At 40.8% G+C, this 22,717-nt stretch overlaps 1 protein-coding gene across 6 annotated transcripts in view; it reads right to left on the bottom strand.

The window, feature by feature from the left end:
• Positions 1-22,717, bottom strand: part of ARL16 (ARF like GTPase 16) — a 34,562-nt gene that overhangs the window by 4,401 nt on the left and 7,444 nt on the right. For 2 of the 6 annotated variants that reach the window (XM_069953280.1, XM_069953281.1), the window contains one exon: positions 18,780-22,371. The exons of 1 other annotated variant lie outside the window; for it this stretch is intronic. In XM_069953280.1, coding sequence (XP_069809381.1) covers positions 19,743-22,371 — 2,629 coding nt within the window. In that variant the 3' untranslated portion in view covers positions 18,780-19,742. Of the gene's footprint in view, positions 1-6,789; positions 6,884-18,779; positions 22,372-22,717 lie in introns of those variants that run through there. 3 more of the 6 variants (XM_069953282.1, XM_069953284.1, XM_069953286.1) reach the window with 3 other exon arrangements.

The raw sequence follows: 22,717 nt of genomic DNA, 5'->3' as shown, positions 1-22,717 counted from the left end.
GTCTGTACCATTGTTTGTTGAGTATGGTCTTAACTTACGATTGTCCAGAAAGGAACATTGTTGAAAATGTTGTATCTTAAGGCCATTGTAAGTTTAAGCATCACTGTATTCTAAGGAATACTGGTGACACCACTAGAAAGACTCCCTTTAGCTTTTAGAAGTCATGCTTCAGAAGCTGGGCAGACAACAGAAGACATGGAGGGAGCTGTAGGATGACAAAAACCCAGCAGTAGGACCTCCTACCTCCTCCTTTGTGCAAAAAGTGCCAAAGCCCTGTAAAATGACTTCCAGCAGGCCACTAATAGCCATGTTTCTGCTTAAACTGACAGAAACAGACTCCATGAGGGTGAAATGAGTGCCCAACATTCACAAGTTGGTGTTGTGCTGACAACTAGAGTTGATCGAACCTCGGGAAATCCTAGGTTCGATCGAACTCGAACATTCACGAACCTGACGCATTTGATTGCTGATGCCCTTCCGGTCCGTGGGGAAGGAAAATGCCTGTGGGGAAGGAGGAGATTCAGCCTAGGTAATAGACTGAATCCCAGAATTCCAGGCGGTACCTGGGCACTCTACTCCTTCTCCACGGACCGGGAAGGCATCAGCAATCAAATGCAGCAGGTTCGTGAATGTTTAAGTTCGATCAAACCTAGGATTTCCCAGGTAGTTGTCATTTACTAGAGAACACCAAGATTGGCAGATTCAACATTGGCATCCTGTGCTCTTCACAGATGAAAGCAGTTTCACACTAGGCACGTGACAGATGTGACAGAATCTGGAGACACAGTGGAGAGCGATCTGCTGCCTGCAACATCCTTCAGCATGACCGGTTTGGCAGGGAGTCAGTTATGGTGTGGGGGGGCATTTCTTTGGAGCTCCGCACAACCCTCCATGTGCTCGCCAGAGGTAGCCTGACTACCATTAGGAACTGAAATAAGATCCTCAGACCCCTTATGCTGGTGTGGTTAGTGCCGGGTTCCTCCTAATGCAGGACAATTCTAGACTTCATATGGCTGGAGTGTGTCAGCAGTTCCTGCAAGATGAAGGCATTGAAGCAATGGACTGGCCTGCCCGTTCCCCAGACCTAAATCCAACTGAGCACAACTGGGATATCATGTCTCGCTCAGTACACCGTCGTCACGTTGCACCACAGACTGTCCAGGAGTTGGCGGATGCTTTAGTCCAACTCTGGGAGGAGATCCCTCAGGAGACCATTCATCACCTTATAAGGAGTATTATTAGGCATTGTAGGGAGGTCATACAGGCACATGGAGACCACACACAATACTAAGCCTCATTTTGACTTTTTAAGGATATTACATCAAAGTTGTATCAGCCTGGGGGGTGTTTTTTCACTTTCATTTTTTGATTTTTTTTGTGTGATTTAAATTTGATTTCCATTGATGTTTTTTCTGTGATTGTGTTAAAAATAGAAAAGAAAGAAAAAAAATTTTTTTATATTTTTTTGTTTGGTATGTGTGATTGTGTTGTCAGCACATTTAACTTTGTACAGAACAAAGTATTCAATGAGAATATTTTATTCATTCAGATCTAGGATGTGTTATTTTGAGTGTTCCCTTTTTTTTTTTTTTTACAGTGTATTTATGTTTTTATAAAAGTAAAATATCCACTCATCACTGTAGAAAAAAAAATAGAAACTTTGCCAAATGAAAAACAAAAAACAAACAGAATACATTGGATGTGAGCCTAGCGCTGCAAGGCTGCAGTTCTAACCAGTAAGCCACCATGGTGCTGACACTAGCACACATGCCACACACTTATCTCATTTATATGCACAGGACTGGGACTTCACAGGCGACTTCCTGTGTTCGGAAGAAAAGACCAGGAAGGAGCATGGACTGCAGATAAAAGGGACACACCTAGTGGCTGCATGTTTAAAGGGATTATCTGATGTTTGTGGGTGTACAAACCATAATATTGAACAGCTCTGCAGTCTCCATTTGCCCTGTTTGCTCACTCCACATCGTCCAGTACCGCGCTCTCTAGATTGCTCCATTTCTGGTTTCTTAATATCTCCCATCTTTCCTTGCACGTCACAAGTCCTCATTGTCATTCATCACCGTAAAAAGCCCCCTGACACAGAATAGAGGCGTGTCACGCTCAATTACCTAAAATACCTGGCCCTGATATGTCAGTCATCTGTAGCCTGGACACTCTACCTCTCATATACACACACACACACACACACACACTAATTTATATATATATATATATATATATATATATATATATATATATATATATATATATATATATATATACACACATACATACACATATACATACATACACATATACATACATACACATATACATACACACACATATATACACATATATATGATGTGTGTGTAAATATATATATGTGTGTATATATATATATATATTTATATACATATATATATATATATATATATATATAATGTATGTAAATATATATATACACACACATTATATATATATATATATATATATATAAATATTTACACACACATCATATATATGTGTGTGTGTATAATATATATATATATATATATATATATATATATTACACTCACCCGCCACTTTATTAGGTACACCATGCTAGTAACGGGTTGGACCCCCTTTTGCCTTCAGAACTGCCTCAATTCTTCGTGGCATAGATTCAACAAGGTGCTGGAAGCTTCCTCAGAGATCTTGGTCCATATTGACATGATGGCATCACACAGTTGCCGCAGATTTGTCGGCTGCACATCCATGATGCGAATCTCCCGTTCCACCACATCCCAAAGATGCTCTATTGGATTGAGATCTGGTGACTGTGGAGGCCATTTGAGTACAGTGAACTCATTGTCATGTTCAAGAAACCAGTCTGAGATGATTCTAGCTTTATGACATGGCGCATTATCCTGCTGAAAGTAGCCATCAGATGTTGGGTACATTGTGGTCATAAAGGGATGGACATGGTCAGCAACAATACTCAGGTAGGCTGTGGCGTTGCAACGATGCTCAATTGGTACCAAGGGGCCCAAAGAGTGCCAAGAAAATATTCCCCACACCATGACACCACCACCACCAGCCTGAACCGTTGATACAAGGCAGGATGGATCCATGCTTTCATGTTGTTGACGCCAAATTCTGACCTTACCATCCGAATGTCGCAGCAGAAATCGAGACTCATCAGACCAGGCGACGTTTTTCCAATTTTCTACTGTCCAATTTCGATGAGCTTGTGCAAATTGTAGCCTCAGTTTCCTGTTCTTAGCTGAAAGGAGTGGCACCCGGTGTGGTCTTCTGCTGCTGTAGCCCATCTGCCTCAAAGTTCGACGTACTGTGCGTTCAGAGATGCTCTTCTGCCTACCTTGGTTGTAACAGTTGGCTATTTGAGTCACTGTTGCCTTTCTATCAGCTCAAACCAGTCTGCCCATTCTCCTCTGACATCTGGCATCAACAAGGCATTTCCGCCCACAGAACTGCCGCTCACTGGATGTTTTTTCTTTTTCGGACCATTCACTGTAAACCCTAGAGATGGTTGTGCGTGAAAATCCCAGTAGATCAGCAGTTTCTGAAATACTCAGACCAGCCCTTCTGGCACCAACAACCATGCCACGTTCAAAGGCACTCAAATCACCTTTCTTCCCCATACTGATGCTCGGTTTGAACTGCAGGAGATTGTCTTGACCGTGTCTACATGCCTAAATGCACTGAGTTGCCGCCATGTGATTGGCTAATTAGAAATTAAGTGGTAACGTGCAGTTGGACAGGCGTACCTAATAAAGTGGCCGGTGAGTGTATATAATTTATATTGTCCTACTGTTAAAGTACAAGAAGAAATATTTACCACGTTTTTTTCCGGGTGTTCATTTTGGGAGTAACAGTCTTGCTGTTCACCCTGGATCTGTTTTCTTTTTGTGGCTCTTTTCCTCCTCCGTCCTCCCTGTCGGGTCTTTGACTGTCTCTGGTTTGCTCTAAAAAAAACTTCCTCTGCATTCACCTTTGTTGCTTTTGTATGTGTAATGTCTCTCCTCTTTGTTTTTTTCAGGTTGGCACCACGGTCCGGTTGTTCCGTCCAGAGATAGACTCGGCCAGTGTCATAGTCCAGCGTGTCCCGGTACCATTTATGTTTTTTAAATTTGTTAAGGAAAGTCTGTTGTTTGTCAATAAATTTATTGTAGTCCTCAGAGGAAAGTGTGGACTTAAGCATAACATCCACATCTGTAAGTCTGGCACGTACGGTCCTAAGTTGTTTTTGGAGGCATTCAACATGAAGAACAATCACCTCCAGAGCATAGTTATCCGAAATCTCCTCAAATTTGCGTCGAGAATCAACGTCTTCCAATAAAATGTTTGGTCTCAGTCTCGTTCTCATGCCTCGGGGAATCTTATTTTCTCGATAATATCTGGCTAAAGTACTGATGTGAAGTTGGATAGTTACCGTTCGTTTAGACAGGTTCTCATAGTTCATTTGCATATCAATAGCCGCAGGAATGTCCAGAAATGTGGCCCGGTCTTCCACATCTCCCATGATCTTGTCGACCTCATTGGTGGAGTAGGCAAATGGATGAGCTGCAGGTGTAGCAACAAATTCAGCATCCAAGTTGCTGGTTTGTGGTTCCATAATTTATTTATTTTTTTTGAAGGCATAGGAATTTTTTTTATTATTTCAAAAAAAAATTTAATTTTCCATACAAAAAAAATCCATTCCATATAATTACCAGGTACACAGCCCATCATAAAAAACAATTATAATAACATTAACACAAACCCCCATACCCTTCCCGGCCCAACCCACCCCTGCCCGACACGGAGAGAGAAGAGAGAAAAAAAAAAAACCCGCCTCATATTGTGATAGACAAATAGCCACCTACTGTTCCCGTTGCAACCAATTACGCCAACCCCTAACTAACTTCTGCCACTTCTTTCTCCCCTTGTAATAGAATATTTCATAATTACCAATTTTAGCTGTTAATCTTTCCCAATGCTGGACCTGTGGCGGGGACGTATCCAACCAGTTTCTAACAATCTCTACCCTTGCTAAGTGTACTAATCTAGTGACCAAAATTACATCCTTATTTCCAGCCACCGCCTCCATATATCCCAAAATAACCAAACTGGGGTCCATAGGGATGTCCACTTTTAATCTGTTTCCTATTCACGTGTCATCCCCTAATATCTTTACCCCTAAGTAATCTATATGGTCTTTCTTTTCTACGACCTGTAGCTCGCTGCCAAAGTGCAGTTGAGTACCATCCAATTTTAATAAAGAGGACTTCCTCCAATTTATAGAGAGACCGGCGATCTTTCCATAATCTTCAATCATTTCTACTATCTTTGGGACAGCATTCTGTGGGTCCTTCAAAAAAAAAGCACATCATCTGCGTACAAAAGGAGACGATCTGCCCCACCCCTCAAACCAAAACCCTCAAACTCAGTACTACTTTTAATTTTAACCACCAACGGCTCCATCACCAAGGCGGAGGGGGGACAGGGGACAACCCTGTCTCGTCCCCCTACTCAACCCCACAGTTCCGGAGGTCTGTCCATTCACCAACACCCTTGCAGTAGGGTTATTATAACATGTATGAACCCATCTTAAAAAATAATCCCCTAAATCAAATAACTCAAGAGACTCAAACAAAAATTTCCAAGCCACTCTATCGAACGCTTTGGTTGCATCTAAACTCAGCACTGCTCTTACATGATCTCCCGGAGCTACCTGCATGTTCAGAAACATATGTTCTAGGTTGTTAAACGTCGACCGACCCGGTATGAACCCATTTTGTTCCTGCCCTACTAAAGAGGTCATAACCTCTGATAATCTAGTTGCTAGAGCTCTTGTTAAGATTTTAAAATCCGCATTTAATAGCGAGATTGGACAATATGCCTCTGGGTCTAGGTGATCCTTCCCCTTTTTCAGTATGACCACAATTGTCGCCTCAATCATAGAGCGAGGCAACTCCCCTGTTTCCCAAGCCCCGTCGAATACTTCGAGGAGGCGTGGGAGCAGGACAGATCTATACTTTTTATATATCTCATAGGGAAGACCGTCTGATCCAGGCGCAGAATCATTCCTCGCTGAGGCTAATGCTTTCTCCAGTTCTTTTACCGTTAATGGTGAATTCAGTTTTTTTGTTCAACAGACAATTTGGGAAGCTGAATCTTTTCTAGATACTGTTTTACTTCATTACTACTTACATCTTGCTCCTCTCTGTAGAGATGAGTGTAGAACTCCCTAAACTCCTCCAAGATCTCAGATTTACCCGTAACCACCTCCCCCTTTTTATTTCATATCTGAGTTATTTCCTTCTTTTCTCGGATCTGCGAATTAATCAGATCCATCACAAATTTCCTGGGATTACCCTCCCCAACAAAGGCCTTTTGTCCCTTAAAAAAAAGGGCGTGCTGGGCTCTCTCCCACACCATATTTTTGAGTTCTTCTTGAGCTTGATTTAATTTGGCCAAATTCTCTAAGGAGCTATCCTGTGCGTAGTTTAAGGTCATAGCTTCTACCTTCTCGGTACAGTTTTCCTCTCTCTTCCTGGCCTCCTTACGAAAATAAGAAATTTCACTACATAACAGGCCCCTAAGGTAGGCTTTTAATGAATCCCAAACTATATTTAGTGGGGCAGTATTTATATTTGTTTCCCAATATTCCGTTATGTAATTCATCATCTTATCCTCATTACTAAGTATTTTAAACCAATATGGATTTATTTTAATAGATTTCCTTCTTCCCCATTCCACGGGCCCCAGAAAGATCTCCAGCAAAACAGGAGCATGGTCGGATACCGTTCTAGGTAGGTATTTCATCCTCTTCGTTGCCCAGACGCCAGCAGCATTAGTAAGCACCAAATCAATCCTGGAGGCCGTAGAATGGGTAGCACTAAAACAGGAAAAAAACTTTTGTCAGGGAATAATTCTCTCCAGAGATCTTTCCATCCCAGTGATTCTACAAATTTTTTTAAAGTCGTTAATCCCATCCCCGCTTTTCCCGCTCCCCCTTGTCTGTCCAACTCAGGATTCATAATCATATTGTAGTCACCACAAACATAGAACAAATGATAATCCACCTCTTCCAGAAAACTCACTATCTTGAGCAAAACCTCCAGCTTAGCTGGTGGGGGAATGTAAATGAAGGCCAGAACCACCCTAGTTTGTGCCCATAGTAAAGAAAGACACATATCTTCCCTTAGAATCAATTTTCGCTCGTTTGATCTCGAGGTCCACTCCCCTATGTATTAATACCGAGACGCCACGGGCATATTCAGAATAGACGAAATGGAACCCGAGATCAGCCCATCTCTTTGTTATCAGATACTTGGAGTCTGCCGAAACGTGTTTCCTGTAAACATATCACTGCCGGTAGGAATTTCTTTATATAATCAAATATTGCACATCTTTTTTCTTTTTGCTTCAAACCCCTGATATTCCAACAAATAATTCTACCAATCATAAAAAATCTGAGAAAAAAAAAAAAAAAACCACCACTCCCCCTCTCTCCATATCGGGCAGAACCACCCCCCCCCCAACCCCCCCATCCCTCCCCCAATTTGTCAGTACACTTAAACAGAAGGCACTAACTCTTAACATAGCAGAAACTTCACTCCCATCTCCCCCCCTCCCCACCCCCCAAAATTCATATCCCTTCTTTATCCATCCAGTCAGAAGTTTCCTTAGGATTAGAGAAGAAGAGAATTTTATCATGATAAATAATTCTCAACCTTGCCGGGTATAACAATGAGAATTTTAACCTTTTCAACCTCCCGATATGATAAACGTTCCAACTGTGTCTGTCTAGAAAAATCTGGATAGAAAGAAAGTTTACTCCCATTAAAATTCAGATCATTTTTTTTCCCTTGCAAGTTTAAGGATTCTATCCCGATCCTGAAAGTTAAGAAGCTTCATTATAACTGTATGTGGTGAGCTCCCTGGAGGTGGTTTCTTGCCTGGGATTCTATGTCCACGCTCCACCACAAAAAATTCCGACAGGATTTCAGGGAGAAATGTATCTCTTAACCATTTCTGTAAAAAAGCCACCATATTACTTTCTTCAGATCCCTCAGGTAAACCAATAAGTCTCAAGTTTGATCTGCGAGATCTGTCCTCCAGATCCTCAATCTTTTTCCTCAAGTCAGCCCAATCCTTTTGAAGTTCCTTTATCTGTTGAGACATTGTGTTACCATTCTCTTCAAGTGCCGGGACCCTACTCTCCACCACGCTTACTCTTTCTCTTATCTTATTGAGATCGTCACGAATCAACAGTTGAATAGTCGGTGCCAGCGGACCTAGGTCTTGACTAGTGACCGATGTAAATATAAGTAGATAATCCACGGCACTCCAAAGGTTAACGGTGCAACTGTGAGTTTATTCAAAACAACATGGTGCAGCATATCATAAGGCACGACGTTTCGGCAGCCTCACGCTGCCTTTTTCAAGCGCAAAAAGTGAAATCCATACAGGCTATATATACATCTCTTAACAAATTCATTGGTGAACAGGTAATTACAAAATGATACACACTTGTGCAAAAATCAAAGTCATTGGTTGCTCACATATGACGCTGCTCACAGCCAGCTATACACATACATCACGTGATCAAAGTAAATGACGCCCATCTGGTGACATCAAAGTGACCCCGATCCCAATGTGAAAGTGTCCGTGTAAATTAAAAATAAATGACTGCTCAAAAAACGCAGTGACCACAGTCCCAGTGTATACGTTCAATCATTAGTAAGATCAGATGAGGACTGTGTCCCGATCGGGCCTCACCACTGATTACGGTCAGGGTAAAATCTCGGCACATGCGCAGAAGAAGGGATAAGAAAGAAAGACAGCGTCCTGTGTTGTCATGACGACTTGAGCTCTGTGCGCAGCTGGAGGAAAACACAGGCATGGATGGACTCAGCGGCTAGATGGGCACAGCCAACGGGATGACGGACGTCACATAATTCCCTCAGCTTTCTGTATTCAGGTACCCCTCCGTCAATACAGAGGGCATCCATAGTCCAGTCGGCTGGGCTAGTGTCCTGGGACCTCTCCAGGTCCATTGCAAAAGCCGCATGTCCGCCAATTAGTGTGAATACCTCCTGATAGTAATTTTCAGCTCCACAGGACTGTAGCCATCATAGAGAATGAAGAAAAGAAGAGAAGCATAGCCAAGGTCCCGCAAGTGTGGAGAGTCCTGTCTGGACACAATACATCCGATCTGAAAAGTAAAATGAACACCCGGAAAAAAAACGTGGTAAATATTTCTTCTTGTATTTTAACAGATGGACAATATAAATTACTAGCTAAAGGACTTAATTTTTGTCCTAGTTCGAAGCCAGATTGGTTCGAACTAGATTTAGATATCACAAAATTAGTCCGTAGGATTAATTTAACCGTATGGTTTGACAGTGTTCCACAATCACCAATTCCTAGCAGGGATTCTGTGTGTAAAGCTCTAGACCTTAAGAATCTGGGTTTAAGAGTTGACAGTGACTTTATGCCACCTATTATGCCTGCTGCTATTGAAACCTTTTAAAATTTAGTTAAACAGGACATTAGGAAAATGCATGATTGTGTGTCTGTTGATAACACTTTTTTTCCTAATCTTACTACAGAGGAGATGACGAGCTTGCAGGCCCTGGTCCATGACCGCGGTCTCATCATCAAGCCAGCTGACAAGGGTGGTGTGATCGTGGTCATGGATCGGGAACTGTATTTCCGTGAGGCATACAGGCAATTAGAAGATGAACAGGTATATTGTGTCCTACATAGTGACCCCAAACAGACTATACAGAAAAAAATTGATAATATACTATAAACAGGTCTCCAACATAACATTATTGATGACAAGGTGGTTGATTTTATGACAATTCTGCATCCAAGGATGCTTTTGTTATATTTTTTACCCAAGATTCATAAAGACAGTAAGAATCCTCCCGGCAGACCAATTGTATCGGGCCGGGGATCAGTTACTAACAATATCTCTATTTTTCTAGATAGAGTGCTGAGACCTTTAGCGGAGAAAACAGAATCATATGTACAAGATACCACGGATTTTCTTAATAAGATTAAAGACATACAAATACCTGAAGGGACACTGTTGGTCACATTAGATATTACCAGCCTATATACATCGATAGACCAGAATATGGGCTTGTCTGCAATTGCCTCATCACTACACAAGTTATCACTAACAAATATTGAATGTGACTTTGTTATGCAATTATTGACATTGGTGCTGTCACACAATTATTTCTCATTTAATGATGTCATTTACCTACAGAAGAGGGGCGTGGCAATGGGCACGAATGTCGCGCCCACTTATGCCAATATCGTTATGGCACACCTTGAGGAAAGTCGTATATATGTGGCGCCCCAGTTCCAGAATGTTCTGGTCTGGTGGTGCTACATAGACGACATATTCCTCATGTCGAAGGGGAGCAAGGAGACACTGTTGTCATTTGTGGAATTTTTGAACACTGTTGATACCATAAAATTTACAGTAAATTACTCCAAGACAAACATGCAATATCTTGATGTTATGGTTACAGTTATGGGTGACAGAGCAATAGCTAATCTATATAGGAACCCACGGACACTAATACTATGCTTCATTTTTCTAGTTGCCACCCCAAACGTATGGTGCGGTCGTTGCCGTACAGCCAGATGCTCAGAGCAAGACGCATCGTACAGGACACTGACAAACTGGATAAGGCTCTTACCACAATGACCAGAGACTTCCACGCACGGGGATATCCAGACGCTCTACTACAGGCTTGTAGGGAAAAAGTTAGTGACATTCCCAGGGAACAATTACCTAAGAAATCCATACGAAGAGAACAACCTAAACGATTACCTTTCGTCTCTACATACACAGACTGTTCAGCTCAAGTTGTCAGAATAGTCCAGAAACATTGGAAAATCCTGAGATACATACCCCAAAATAAATGAATTCCAACTACCACCACTTCTGTCTTACAGAAGGGGCCAGAATCTTAGAGACAGACTTGTCAAATCTGACGTGGGTACTAAAAAACCTGAACGACAGACATTCCTAGGGAAACAAAGAACTGGATGCTTTCCCTGTATTGGATGTGTAACGTGTAAACAATTAGTGAAGGGCACACACTTTGTACATCCCCAAACTTTAGAAAGTCACAGAATTAGACATTACCTTACTTGCACCACTGAATGGATCATTTATGTCCTTTGGGGTCCCTGCAATAAGATATATGTCGGTGAGACAACACATGACTTGAGGACACGTTTTGGCCAACACAGGTACTCAGTGAGAAAAAACAAACTTGATCTCCCAGTACCCAAACACTGTTTAGAAATGCAGCACACTGAGGGGGATCTTAAAATTATGATTATTGACAGAATACCACTATTAAAATATGGAGGGAACAGGAAAGTATTGTTGAAGAAAAAGGAGCTGGAATGGATCCACAAACTGGATGCATTGGCTCCAAATGGACTTAACGTTGAATATAAAACTAGCCATGAAATGTTCAGATAAACCCGGTAACCACTTGCCCAGATCTAGAGATGTCATAGGTGCTGTGGGCAGATATTTGTGAAATCTTTCTGATCTAACATTATTATACTTACCTTATCTTTATTACTTTTCAGATCGGATGTGTTGTGGCCAGACGTGACTCTCCACACTTGCGGGACCTTGGCAATGCTTCTCTTCTTCTCTTCATTCTCTATGACGGCTACAGTCCTGTGGAGCTGAAAATTACAATCAGGAGGTATTCACACTAATTGGCGGACATGCGGCTTTTGCAATGGACCTGGAAAGGTCCCAGGACACAAGCCCAGCTGACTGGACTATGGATGCCCTCTGTATTGACGGAGGGGTACCTGAATACAGAAAGCTGAGGGAATTATGTGACGTCCATCATCCCGTTGGCTGTGCCCATCTAGCCGCTGAGTCCATGCCTGTTTTCCTCCAGCTGCGCACAGAGCTCAAGTCGTCATGACAACACAGGACGCTGTCTTTCTTTCTTATCCCTTCTTCTGCGCATGTGCCGAGATTTTACCCTGACCGTATCCAGTGGTGAGGCCCGATCGGGACACAGTCCTCATCTGATCTTACTAATGATTGAACGTATACACTGGGACTGTGGTCACACTGCGTTTTTTGAGCAGTCATTTATTTTTAATTTACACGGACACTTTCACATTGGGATCGGGGTCACTTTGACGTCACCAGATGGGCGTCATTTACTTTGATCACGTGATGTATGTGTATAGCTGCCTGTGAGCAGTGTCATATGTGAGCAACCAATGACTTTGATTTTTGCACAAGTGTGTATCATTTTGTAATTACCTGTTCACCAATGAATTTGTTAAGAGATGTATATATAGCCTGTATGGATTTCACTTTTTGCGCTTGAAAAAGGCAGCGTGAGGCTGCCGAAACGTTGTGCCTTATGATGTGCTGCACCATGTTGTTTTGAATAAACTCACAGTTGCACCATTAACCTTTGGAGTGCCGTGGATTATCTACTTATATTTACATCGGTCACTAGTCAAGACCTAGGTCCGCTGGCACCAACTATTCAACTACTGAAGCAGTGCTGCTTTCTCTCTTTTTCATAATAAATATATATATATATATATATATATATATATATATATATATATATATATATACACACATACATACATATATACACACACGCACATTATATATCTATATCATACACAGAGATGGGTCGGCACAACCCCTTCCAATGTGTCGGGCCCATGCAATAGGCAATGGCGATGGGGTGCCAACCATCAAAAGGAACAGTCTCTGATACGCACAATCACAACAAGACAATGAAAGAGGTGGCACTCACCATCCGATGAATTTCTTGACTTTATTTCATCATATAAAAGGACATAAAAGATGCAGACAATAACGTTATAATGAAAAAAAGAACAAAAAGAAAGGCACAGGCGCCTAGTGCGTTATCCAAGGTACAGAGAAAGGTAAAGGCGAGGTAAATGCTCACCTTGTAGCCACTTGGGCTTGATGCATATCACCCTAAACGGGTACAATGGTGCAATAATCCACACTCCGGGACTAGAAAAGGGGGACTGCAAGCTGGTGATACCTTGTTGGCGGATGCTCCTGAATTGGTAGCCCGCAAATAATGGAGGAGGATAAAAAAGGAAAAAAGAAAAGGTATGTGCACTGACCAGCGCTGTCCCAGCAAAAATTCTCCTTTGGAAAGATTCTCCTTTCAAAGCGATGTAAGGTGAAAAAGGTTTTCCTTTATTGAAAGCACAGCGTTAACATGTTTCAGGAGTAGGTTCTCCCTTCCTCAGAACAAACGTGCATCGTTTGTTCTGAGGAAGGGAGAACCTACTCCTGAAACATGTTAACGCTGTGCTTTCAATAAAGGAAAACCTTTTTCACCTTACATCGCTTTGAAAGGAGAATCTTTCCAAAGGAGAATTTTTGCTGGGACAGCGCTGGTCAGTGCACATACCTTTTCTTTTTTCCTTTTTTATCCTCCTCCAGACAATAACGTGGCAGACGCCAGCAGGTAGGTGGAACACATGATGCACGTCTCTCATGTGTTCACTGAATCTGGGGGCTCCTGAGCCTGTTTTCTCAGAATAAAAGTGTTCTTTTATACATAGAATCTTCCACAGGGGCAAAACATAAACTATACCATTAGTTTTACAACAAATGAAATCCAGATTCTTGAACACGAGAGACGTGCATCATAGCGATACCACCTGCTTAAAATTTGCCGGCATACAAAGAGTTTACGGCATTAAAGGGCAAGATAGACACCGTATACTAATGAAATTAGAAACAGAATGGATACTGAGATTAGAAGCAGAAGGCCCTGGAGGGTTAAATGACAAAGTGGATCGGAATTTTTTGATTTAATATACATTATGTACTGGGTCCCATGTATATACATATGTTTATATGTTTCTTGCTTTTAATACATATTATACATCACATGTTTTGTTAATTGTTGTCACCGGTCTTATGACTATTTAAGTTAGTGATGACGTATGTTAGGTAGGCGGTCCGTAAAATCGATTGTACTGCAAAACAGACTGTTACCACCTACCTGCTGGCGTCTGCCACGTTATTGTCTGCATCTTTTATGTCCTTTTATATGATGAAATAAAGTCAAGAAATGCATCGGATGGTGAGTGCCACCTCTTTCATTGCCTTGTCGTGATTGTACACATATTTCATATACCCGGGTATAAAGTGACAGTGTGTTAATTAGATTTGTTCTAAGGTGCCCAGGAGGCCAAGCTAAATGTATTGTTTCATCTGAGTTAATCAGTGGAATTAGTGTATACCTATAGTGCGTAGGGGTCTCGCATATCTGTAGTGCATAGTTGGGGGGGGGCTGTATACCTATAGTGTATAGTTGGGGGGTCCTGTATACCTGTAGTTTGTAGTTGGTGGGGACTGTATACCTGTAGTGTGTAGTTGAGGGAGGTCCTGTATACCTGCAGTGTACAGTTGGTGTAGGTCCTGTATACCTGTACTGTATAGTTCGGGGGTCCTGTATACCTGTAGTATATAGTTTGTGCTGTATACCTGTAATGTATAGTTGGTGGAGGTCTTTTATACCTGTAGTTTATAGTTTGAGAGTCCTGGATACCTGTAGTGTATAATTGGTGGAGGACTTGTATACCTGTAGTATATAGTTCGGGGGTCCTGTATACCTGTAGTGTATAGTTTGAGGGTCCTGTATACCTGTAGTGTAAAGTTTGGGGGTCCTGTATACCTGTAGTATAGAGTTGGTGAAGGTGCTGTATACCTGTAGTATAGAGTTGGTGGAGGTCAGGTATACCTGTAGTGTATAGTTTTGAGGTCCTGTATACCTGTAGTGTATAGTTTGGGGTCCTGTATACCTGTAGTATATAGTTGGTGGAGGTCCCGTGCACCTGTAGAGTATAGTTTTGGGGTCCTGTATACCTGCAGGGTCGTATTAACCATTAGGTACCCATGGTCTGGTGCGTAGGGTAGCACCTTGCAGAGGGGCAGTACCCTCCCGTTCAGACTTTCCAGAAAAGCTGGTGTCTTTTCGAGGGGGGTATGGCGGTATTGGTCAGGTCTGGTATAGCGGTGTTATCCAGTCACAGTATGGCGGTATTGGTCAGGTCTGGTATGGCGGTGTTATTCAGTCACAGCGTGTCAGTATTGGTCAGGTCTGGTATGGCGGTGTTATCCAGTCACAGTATGGCGGTATTGGTCAGGTCTGGTATGGCGGTGTTATCCAGTCACAGTATGGCGGTATTGGTCAGGTGTGTTATGACAGTGTTACCCAGTCACAGTTTGGCGTTATTGGTCAGGTCTGGTATGACAGTGTTATCCAGTCACAGTATGGCGGTATTGGTCAGGTCTGGTGTGGCAGTGTTACCCAGTCACAGTTTGGCGGTATTGGTCAGGTCTGGTATGACAGTGTTATCCAGTCATAGTATGGCAGTGTTATCTAGTCACAGTATGGCGGAATTGGTCAGGTCTGGTATGGCAGTGTTATCCAGTCACAGTATGGCGGTATTGGTCAGGTCTGGTATGGCAGTGTTATCAAGTCACAGTATGGCGATATTGGTCAGGCTTGGCGTGGCGGTGTTAAATGTAAAGTGTGGAGCTATTACCTACCTATCCTGATGCTAATTGGCAAGTGAGAATGGGGCACCTTCAGGTTTAGTGCTTAGGGCAGCAGCAGCTGGTAATACTGTCCTGTATACATGTACTGTATAAATGGAGTAGGGGGCCCTGCATACATGTACTGTATAGATGGAGTAGGGGGCCCTGCATACATGTACTGTATAGATGGAGTAGGGGGCCCTGCATACATGTACTGTATAGATGAGTAGGGGGTCCTGCATACATGTACTGTATAGATGGAGTAGGGGGTCCTGCATACATGTACTGTATAGATGGAGTAGGGGGTCCTGCATACATGTACTGTATAGATGGAGTAGGGGGTCCTGCATACATGTACTGTATAGATGGAGTAGGGGGTCCTGCATACATGTACTGTATAGATGGAGTAGTATATATATATATATATATATATATATATATATATATATATATATATATATATATATATATATATTATATATATTATATATATTACACACACACACATACACAGTTGTGCTCGAAAGTTTATACACCCCGGCAAGATTTTTGCTTTCTTGTACTTTTTTCAGAGAATATCAATGGTAAAACAAAAACTTTTTTTCTCTTTTCAAATCATGACAACCAAAAACATCCAAATGACCCTAATCAAAAGTTTACAGACCCCAGTTCTTAGGTGTTTTGTGGTAGATGTGGATGAGGCTCCTTATTTTCTCAGATGGTAAAGCCACCCATTCTTCTTGGCTAAAAGCTTTCACTTTTGTCTGATATCCAATGAATTGATAATGTCAGTCAGCAGTGTTCTGATTAACAAATGGAAAATGAGGGGTTCTGTAAAAACCAAACCACAGTCAGGTAGACTAACAAAACTTTCAGCCACAACTGCCAGGAAAATAGTTTGGGATGCAAAGAAAACCCTACAAATAACATCAAGTGAAATACAGGACTCTATGAAAAATAGTGGTGTGGCTGTTTCAAGATGCACAATAAAATTTGTTATATGGTCAAGTTGCCAGAAGAAAGCCATTACTGCACAATTGCCACAAAGTATGTCGCTTACAATACGCTAAACAGCACATAGAGAAGCCTCAAAACATCTGGGACAAGGTAATTTGGAGTGATGAGACCAAAATCAAACTTTTTGGCCACAACCATAAACACTACATTTGGAGAGCTGTCAACAAGACCTATGATGAAAGGAACACCATTCCTACTGTAAAGCACGGGGGTGGATTATTGATGTTTTGGGGATGTGTGAGCTACAATAGCACAGGAAACTTGGTCACAGTATAAGGAAAGATGAATGCAGCATGTTCTCAGCTAATACTGGAGGCAAATTTACATTCATGCGCATGGGACGTACTTGGACATTCCAACATGACAATGATCCAAAGCACAAGGCCAAGTCGACCTGTGACTGGCTACAGCAGAACAAAGTGAAGGTTCTGGAGTGTCCATTTCAGTCTTCTGACTTCAGTATCATTGAGCCACTCTGGGGAGATCTCAAGCACGCAGTTCATTCAAGACAGCCCAGGATTTTACAGGAACTGGAGGCTTTTTGCAAATAAGAATGAGCGGCTTTACCATCTGAGGAAATAAAGAGCCTCATCCACATCTACCAAAAAGACTTCAAGCTGTCATTGATGTTAGAGAGGGCCATACACAAAGTTATTTGGATGTTTTTGATTGTCATTATAACTTACAAAGAGAAAACACAGTAGTTTGACAATAAACTGCTTCACACAACCACCAACCATGAGTGGAAAAAATTAGTGATATCTATATATATATATATATATATATATATATATATATATATATATATATATATATCTATATCTATATATATCTATATATATATATATATATATATATATATATATATATATATATATATACATACTGTATACATATAAATATATAGATTTCTCTTTCTTTATATATTTGCATATATGTTTATCTGTGTGTGGTCACATGTATTATTTCTCTCTCACTAACTCGAAACAAATATTGCTAGGCGGACGGATTAATAGAATTATTTCATTGCAGAGTGGTAAACACATACTATAGTGTTTCAATTATCAATCATATTGGGTGTATGACTGCATTCCACCTTTTAAATTGTGTACCCAATTGCTGCTAGATTACAGATCCATTTACACAGAAAGATTATCTGCCAAAGATTTAAAGCCAAAGCCAGAAACAGACTATAAACAGAGATCAGGTCATAAAGGAAAGCCCCTCCCCTTTTCAAATCCATTTCTGACTTTGGCTTCAAATCTTTGGCAGATAATCTCTCTGTGTAAATGGACCCTAAGGGTGCCTTTACACAGACAGATTTATCTGACAGATTTTTGAAGTCAAAGCCAGGAGTGGATTTGAAAAGGGGAGAATTCTCAGGTCTTTCCTTTATGACCTATTCTCAGTTTATAGTCTGTTCTTGGCTTTGGCTTTAAAAATCTGTCAGATAAATCTCTGTGTAAAGGCACCCCAAGGCTTCTTTGACACAAGTGTTGGTGTTATTGGTGGTTGCAACTGACATTATTGGAGCATCCAGAAGTGTTGTTTGGCCATAGCACAGACCACAACTGCGGCATGGATCAAAAAACTACACAATGAATGGGTCCATGGATTACGGATGACTACTCATGCACATTCATAGTGATGTCAGTAGCTACATGTCAGCCGGTACGGACAGCAATACGAACGTGATGGTGAAGCTTTATTACCCTGTCATACTTCTGCACAATGGGGGAGATTTATCAAACTGGTGTAAAGTGAAACTGGCACAGTTGCCCCTAGCAACCAATCAGATTCCACCTTTCATTTTCCAAGAGTCTGTGAGGAATGAAAAGGTGGAATATGATTGGTTGCTAGGGGCAACCGAGACAGTTTCACATTACACCATGTTTGATAAATCTCCCCCATGTGTCTTCATTTGAAAAGCAATCAATGCACTCAAATTCGGACCCATTCCTTTCAATGGTCCCATACACCCATCTGTATGGGTTATGGATCTTTGTTTGGTCTCTGATTTTAGCCTAAAATGAAATAATTACAAGATCTGATTATAATTTATTATAAAATATTTTATGTTTTAAATTTTATATAAAATTTACAATATATTGAATTGAATCAATTCTAGTTATACAAATTATGATTTTATTTATCTGACAAGGTAATCCAGTCTGATGAGCAATGCAATGGAAGTCTTCCCATACTTATCAGCTCCTGTATGTCCTGCAGGAAATGTTTTCTTTTCAGTCTGACAGTGCTCTCTACTGACATCTCTGGCCGAGACAGGAACTGTCCAGAGCAGGAGTTTTCTGTGGGGATTTGCTACTGCTCTGGACAGTTCACGGGTGTCAGCAGAGAGCACATAGGGTCCATTTACACAGAAAGATTATCTGACAGATTATCTGCCAAAGATTTGAAGTCAAAACCAGAAAGACTATAAACAGAGAACAGGTCATACAGGAAAGCCTGAGATTTCTCCTCTTTTCAAATCCATTCCTGGCTTTGGCTTCAAATCTTAGGCAGATAATCTGTCAGATAATCTTTCTGTGTAAATGGACCCTTAGACTGAAAAAAAAAAAAAAATTCCTGCAGGACATGCAGAAGCTGATAGGTATGAGAATACTTGAGATTTTTAAATAGCAGTAAATGACAAATCTATATAACTTTCTGAAGCCAGTTGATGTGAAAGAAAAAGATTTTAGCTGGACAACCCTTTTAGGAATTACAACACCCATGGCACACCAAGGGGCCAGAGCTAGTACAAATAAAAAAATTATTTTATTGTCTTGTTATGTATAGTATTGTACTGTTGACTATGATGCTGTAATGTTTACAGAGAGAATAAAAAGTTTGTTTACTCTGGTTTAATATATTTATTTTTTGAGTAAAATTCTGTAACAAAAACCTTTTTTGGAAAATTAAGTTTACATTTTAACATTTTATCAAGAAGGCAAAGAAAAATTTTATAAACTTATCAAAAAAATAAACAGTCTAGTTTGGATGTTCATTATGAATTTTTCAACTGTTTACTGAAATCTTGATTGAAAGTGTGCTGTATCAGTTCTGCTGTATCCGGCCTCGGCCCTGACACATTAGCTGGTTCACCTTCTCCTCACGATTGCCCATTTGTAATAGTTGGGTCAAGCGCAACTTGAACAACAGTTTTTAAAATGTCAAACAAAAAGTCTTGGATAGGGAGCTCATAGACTTCTTTCACCACCCACGCCCTTCGTGCCTTAGAGTCCTCAGTTTCCACCACATCATCATAGGAGAATTGCTTTTTAACAGTTGCACTAATTCTCCCAACATTTCTGTTGTGGTCTATGGCCGCCAGTTGCGTTCGTGCCACCATTGAATCAAGTAAAAAATTTATTCGTTTCGGACGATACTTGAGGCACATATTATGATAAATTTCTATTTCTTCAGTGTGACAAAAGGATGATAACTGGCGGATATCTTTCAATAGTACATCATTATGAACTATTTTGCATAATATATCATGAGCAGGACTCTCTTTTTGTAGCCATTTAATGTTTTCTAATTGCTCTTCTGTTAAGGGTGGGTGGTCACATTCCAAATATATTGAATTACTTTCCCACGCATGAACATTAGTAACATGTTCAAGCACAGATTTCCACCTGTCAAGTAATACTTCTGGGTCCTTTCCACAGGTTCTCGCACACCACCACAGGTGGTTTTTGAGTGGCTGAACCCATGTCATGAGTACCTCGGTAGTGCTCGATTTCGCTGCAGCTACAATCTTATTACCCACCGATTTGGCAACGTGCCACGTATCCAACTGGTGTTCAATATGAGGGTACTCATCTTGCAGTAGTTCCCGTATAGAGACATGGCGATCGGTCGCAATCTTGCACACATCTAGATTTCTTTCTAGTAAATCCTCTAAAGCATTTTTAAAGGTAATTTTCTGAAGGCCCACAGATGTAAGAGTTGGTAGCAATTGCTGTACACAAAAAGATACAATTTTTTTACTATCTGCATCCATAAGCGCGTATGTGCAGTACTTGGTGGAAAAACTTGGCGAGTCCAACTGACCGTCACCTGTCAAGTAAACAGGAGCATTACGTAACGTATTCAGTACTGTCTCCTGTTCTTTTTGCCATTGCATAGCTATACCTGGAAATACAAAGTCTTTTTGAGTTTTTAAAAACGTTGACCCAGAAATATTTTTTACCTTCATGACATTTAGGAATTGTTGTACTTTAAGAAAACTGTTTCCGCTTAAAAGAGTTGCCGCGGATAGAATGATATTTCCCGCGGGTTGAGTACCAATTTTGGGTTGTGATTCCCAAATCGTCTTAACATGTCCATTTGAACAACGTACTGCAATTGATAGCATACTTCCATTCCATTTTTTTTTATATTTATGTAAATATCCATTACATTCTCTTTTGCTTTGACAAGGAATGAGGCGTAATAGTTTAACTAAACAAGACTCAAAAACTATAAATTTTTGGTCATCAACTACATCCTCAGTAATAGAATCCATATCTTGAAAGTCGACTACTTTTTCTAGTTGATCTTCACTCTCAATTTCAAATGACTTATCGGGTTGTTCCTCACAGTCACTGGAATGAAAACTAGTGTCCTCCGGATCAATGTAAGTAGATATACAAGTATCTGCTAATGATAATTTTCCTGGGGTATCCTCAATGTCAATTGATACTGAAGATATTGGATCTAAACCAATTGATTCAGTAGCGGATATATCTGGAATCATCTCAGAAGATTCTTCTCCCTGTAGTATGATTTTACTTTCATGGGTTTGTAATGGATCGGAGGCCTCGTCGGTACTCGGTATAGTAGACAACGTTGAAATTTTCATAGGTTGTCTCTTACTACCAGGTTTACCTCTGATTTTAGATCTTCTTCTTTGAACATTTTTGGAAAGAATCCTATGGCGCATAATTTTCTGACTGTTGCTGTGCATTGTTACCTGTATTCCCTTATTTTTTCTGAACATGAAAGGTACAGTGTTTGTGGCAAAGTCTCTTTTTTCGGGAGTAGATTGTCGGTTACCGCAGCTGGGACACGGTTGCTGTTGAGAAATGCTTGAGGTAAAAGTGGATACGTCTTGTGAAGATTCATGGATGATATTTTTTATGGGCAATGTTAAAAACTCTGTAGAAGCAGATAATGTAGAAGAGGGATCAATGTGATGGGTTTTCCTACATTTTTTGGGTGGTGCATGAATTGTGCCGCTGGAGGTTCGAGGGACGGTAAGGCTTGGAGTTAGAGATGAGGCTGTTGTTAGACGTTGCAAACCAGATGAACCAGTGGGAATACAATCTCCAGATTGAGATATAGTGTACGTTACAACTGCTGTTGTTGCAGTAGATACTGATGTAATTATATCCGAAGCACATACAGAATTTATGGGGGGCAATACAGGTGGCAAGGTAATTTTTTGAGTCTGTTGTCCAGATGTAGGTGGTAAACTTTGAAAAATGGTTGGTACCGAATCCTTTCGGAGTATTCGCCTGTCCTCTTCATAGCGATAACAGTCAGCTGTAAAATGCAGTGAACACAGGCGGAAACTATCATTTACCTTTCCGTTCAACACCCTCTGGACCATTTCTTCCAAGCAATGCGAAAACTGTTGTATTTGTTGAAGCCAAACTCGAATGCGTTCTGGGTCCCAGGGGAAACTGTGCAGCACCACATTAGGGTCCTTGGTACGCCACTTACTGCGGCAGCCTTTGACAATACACGATGGCATGCTGAACATGGAACACATAAGGAAAGCTTTTAGAGGAAATAATAAATAACCATATTTATGAAGCAGCATGATGCTTTGTGAGATTTTTAGTTAGTCCAGAATAAATCATTTTAAGTTCCTTTTTACTATTTTTATCTTAGAAGTTACATTTTCCATAATAAAAAAAAACAAAAACAAAGTATTTTGCAGAACAGAAAAAAAGGTCTGTCTACAGACCAGAGAACAATAGTATGTGATTAGATAGGAAGGGGGGAGTCTAATTAGAGAGAGAAAAAGAGAGACTTTTCGTTGTTTCAAGATACCTGTCTAAAGACTAAATACCGTATTTTTCGCTTTATAAGACGCAC

This window comes from Dendropsophus ebraccatus, chromosome 14 (assembly GCF_027789765.1).
Source record: "Dendropsophus ebraccatus isolate aDenEbr1 chromosome 14, aDenEbr1.pat, whole genome shotgun sequence".
In the NCBI taxonomy this organism is placed as follows: domain Eukaryota; kingdom Metazoa; phylum Chordata; class Amphibia; order Anura; family Hylidae; genus Dendropsophus; species Dendropsophus ebraccatus.
The sequence above is the reverse complement of the archived record's forward strand: the minus strand, read 5'-3'. Positions and strand labels throughout refer to the sequence as shown.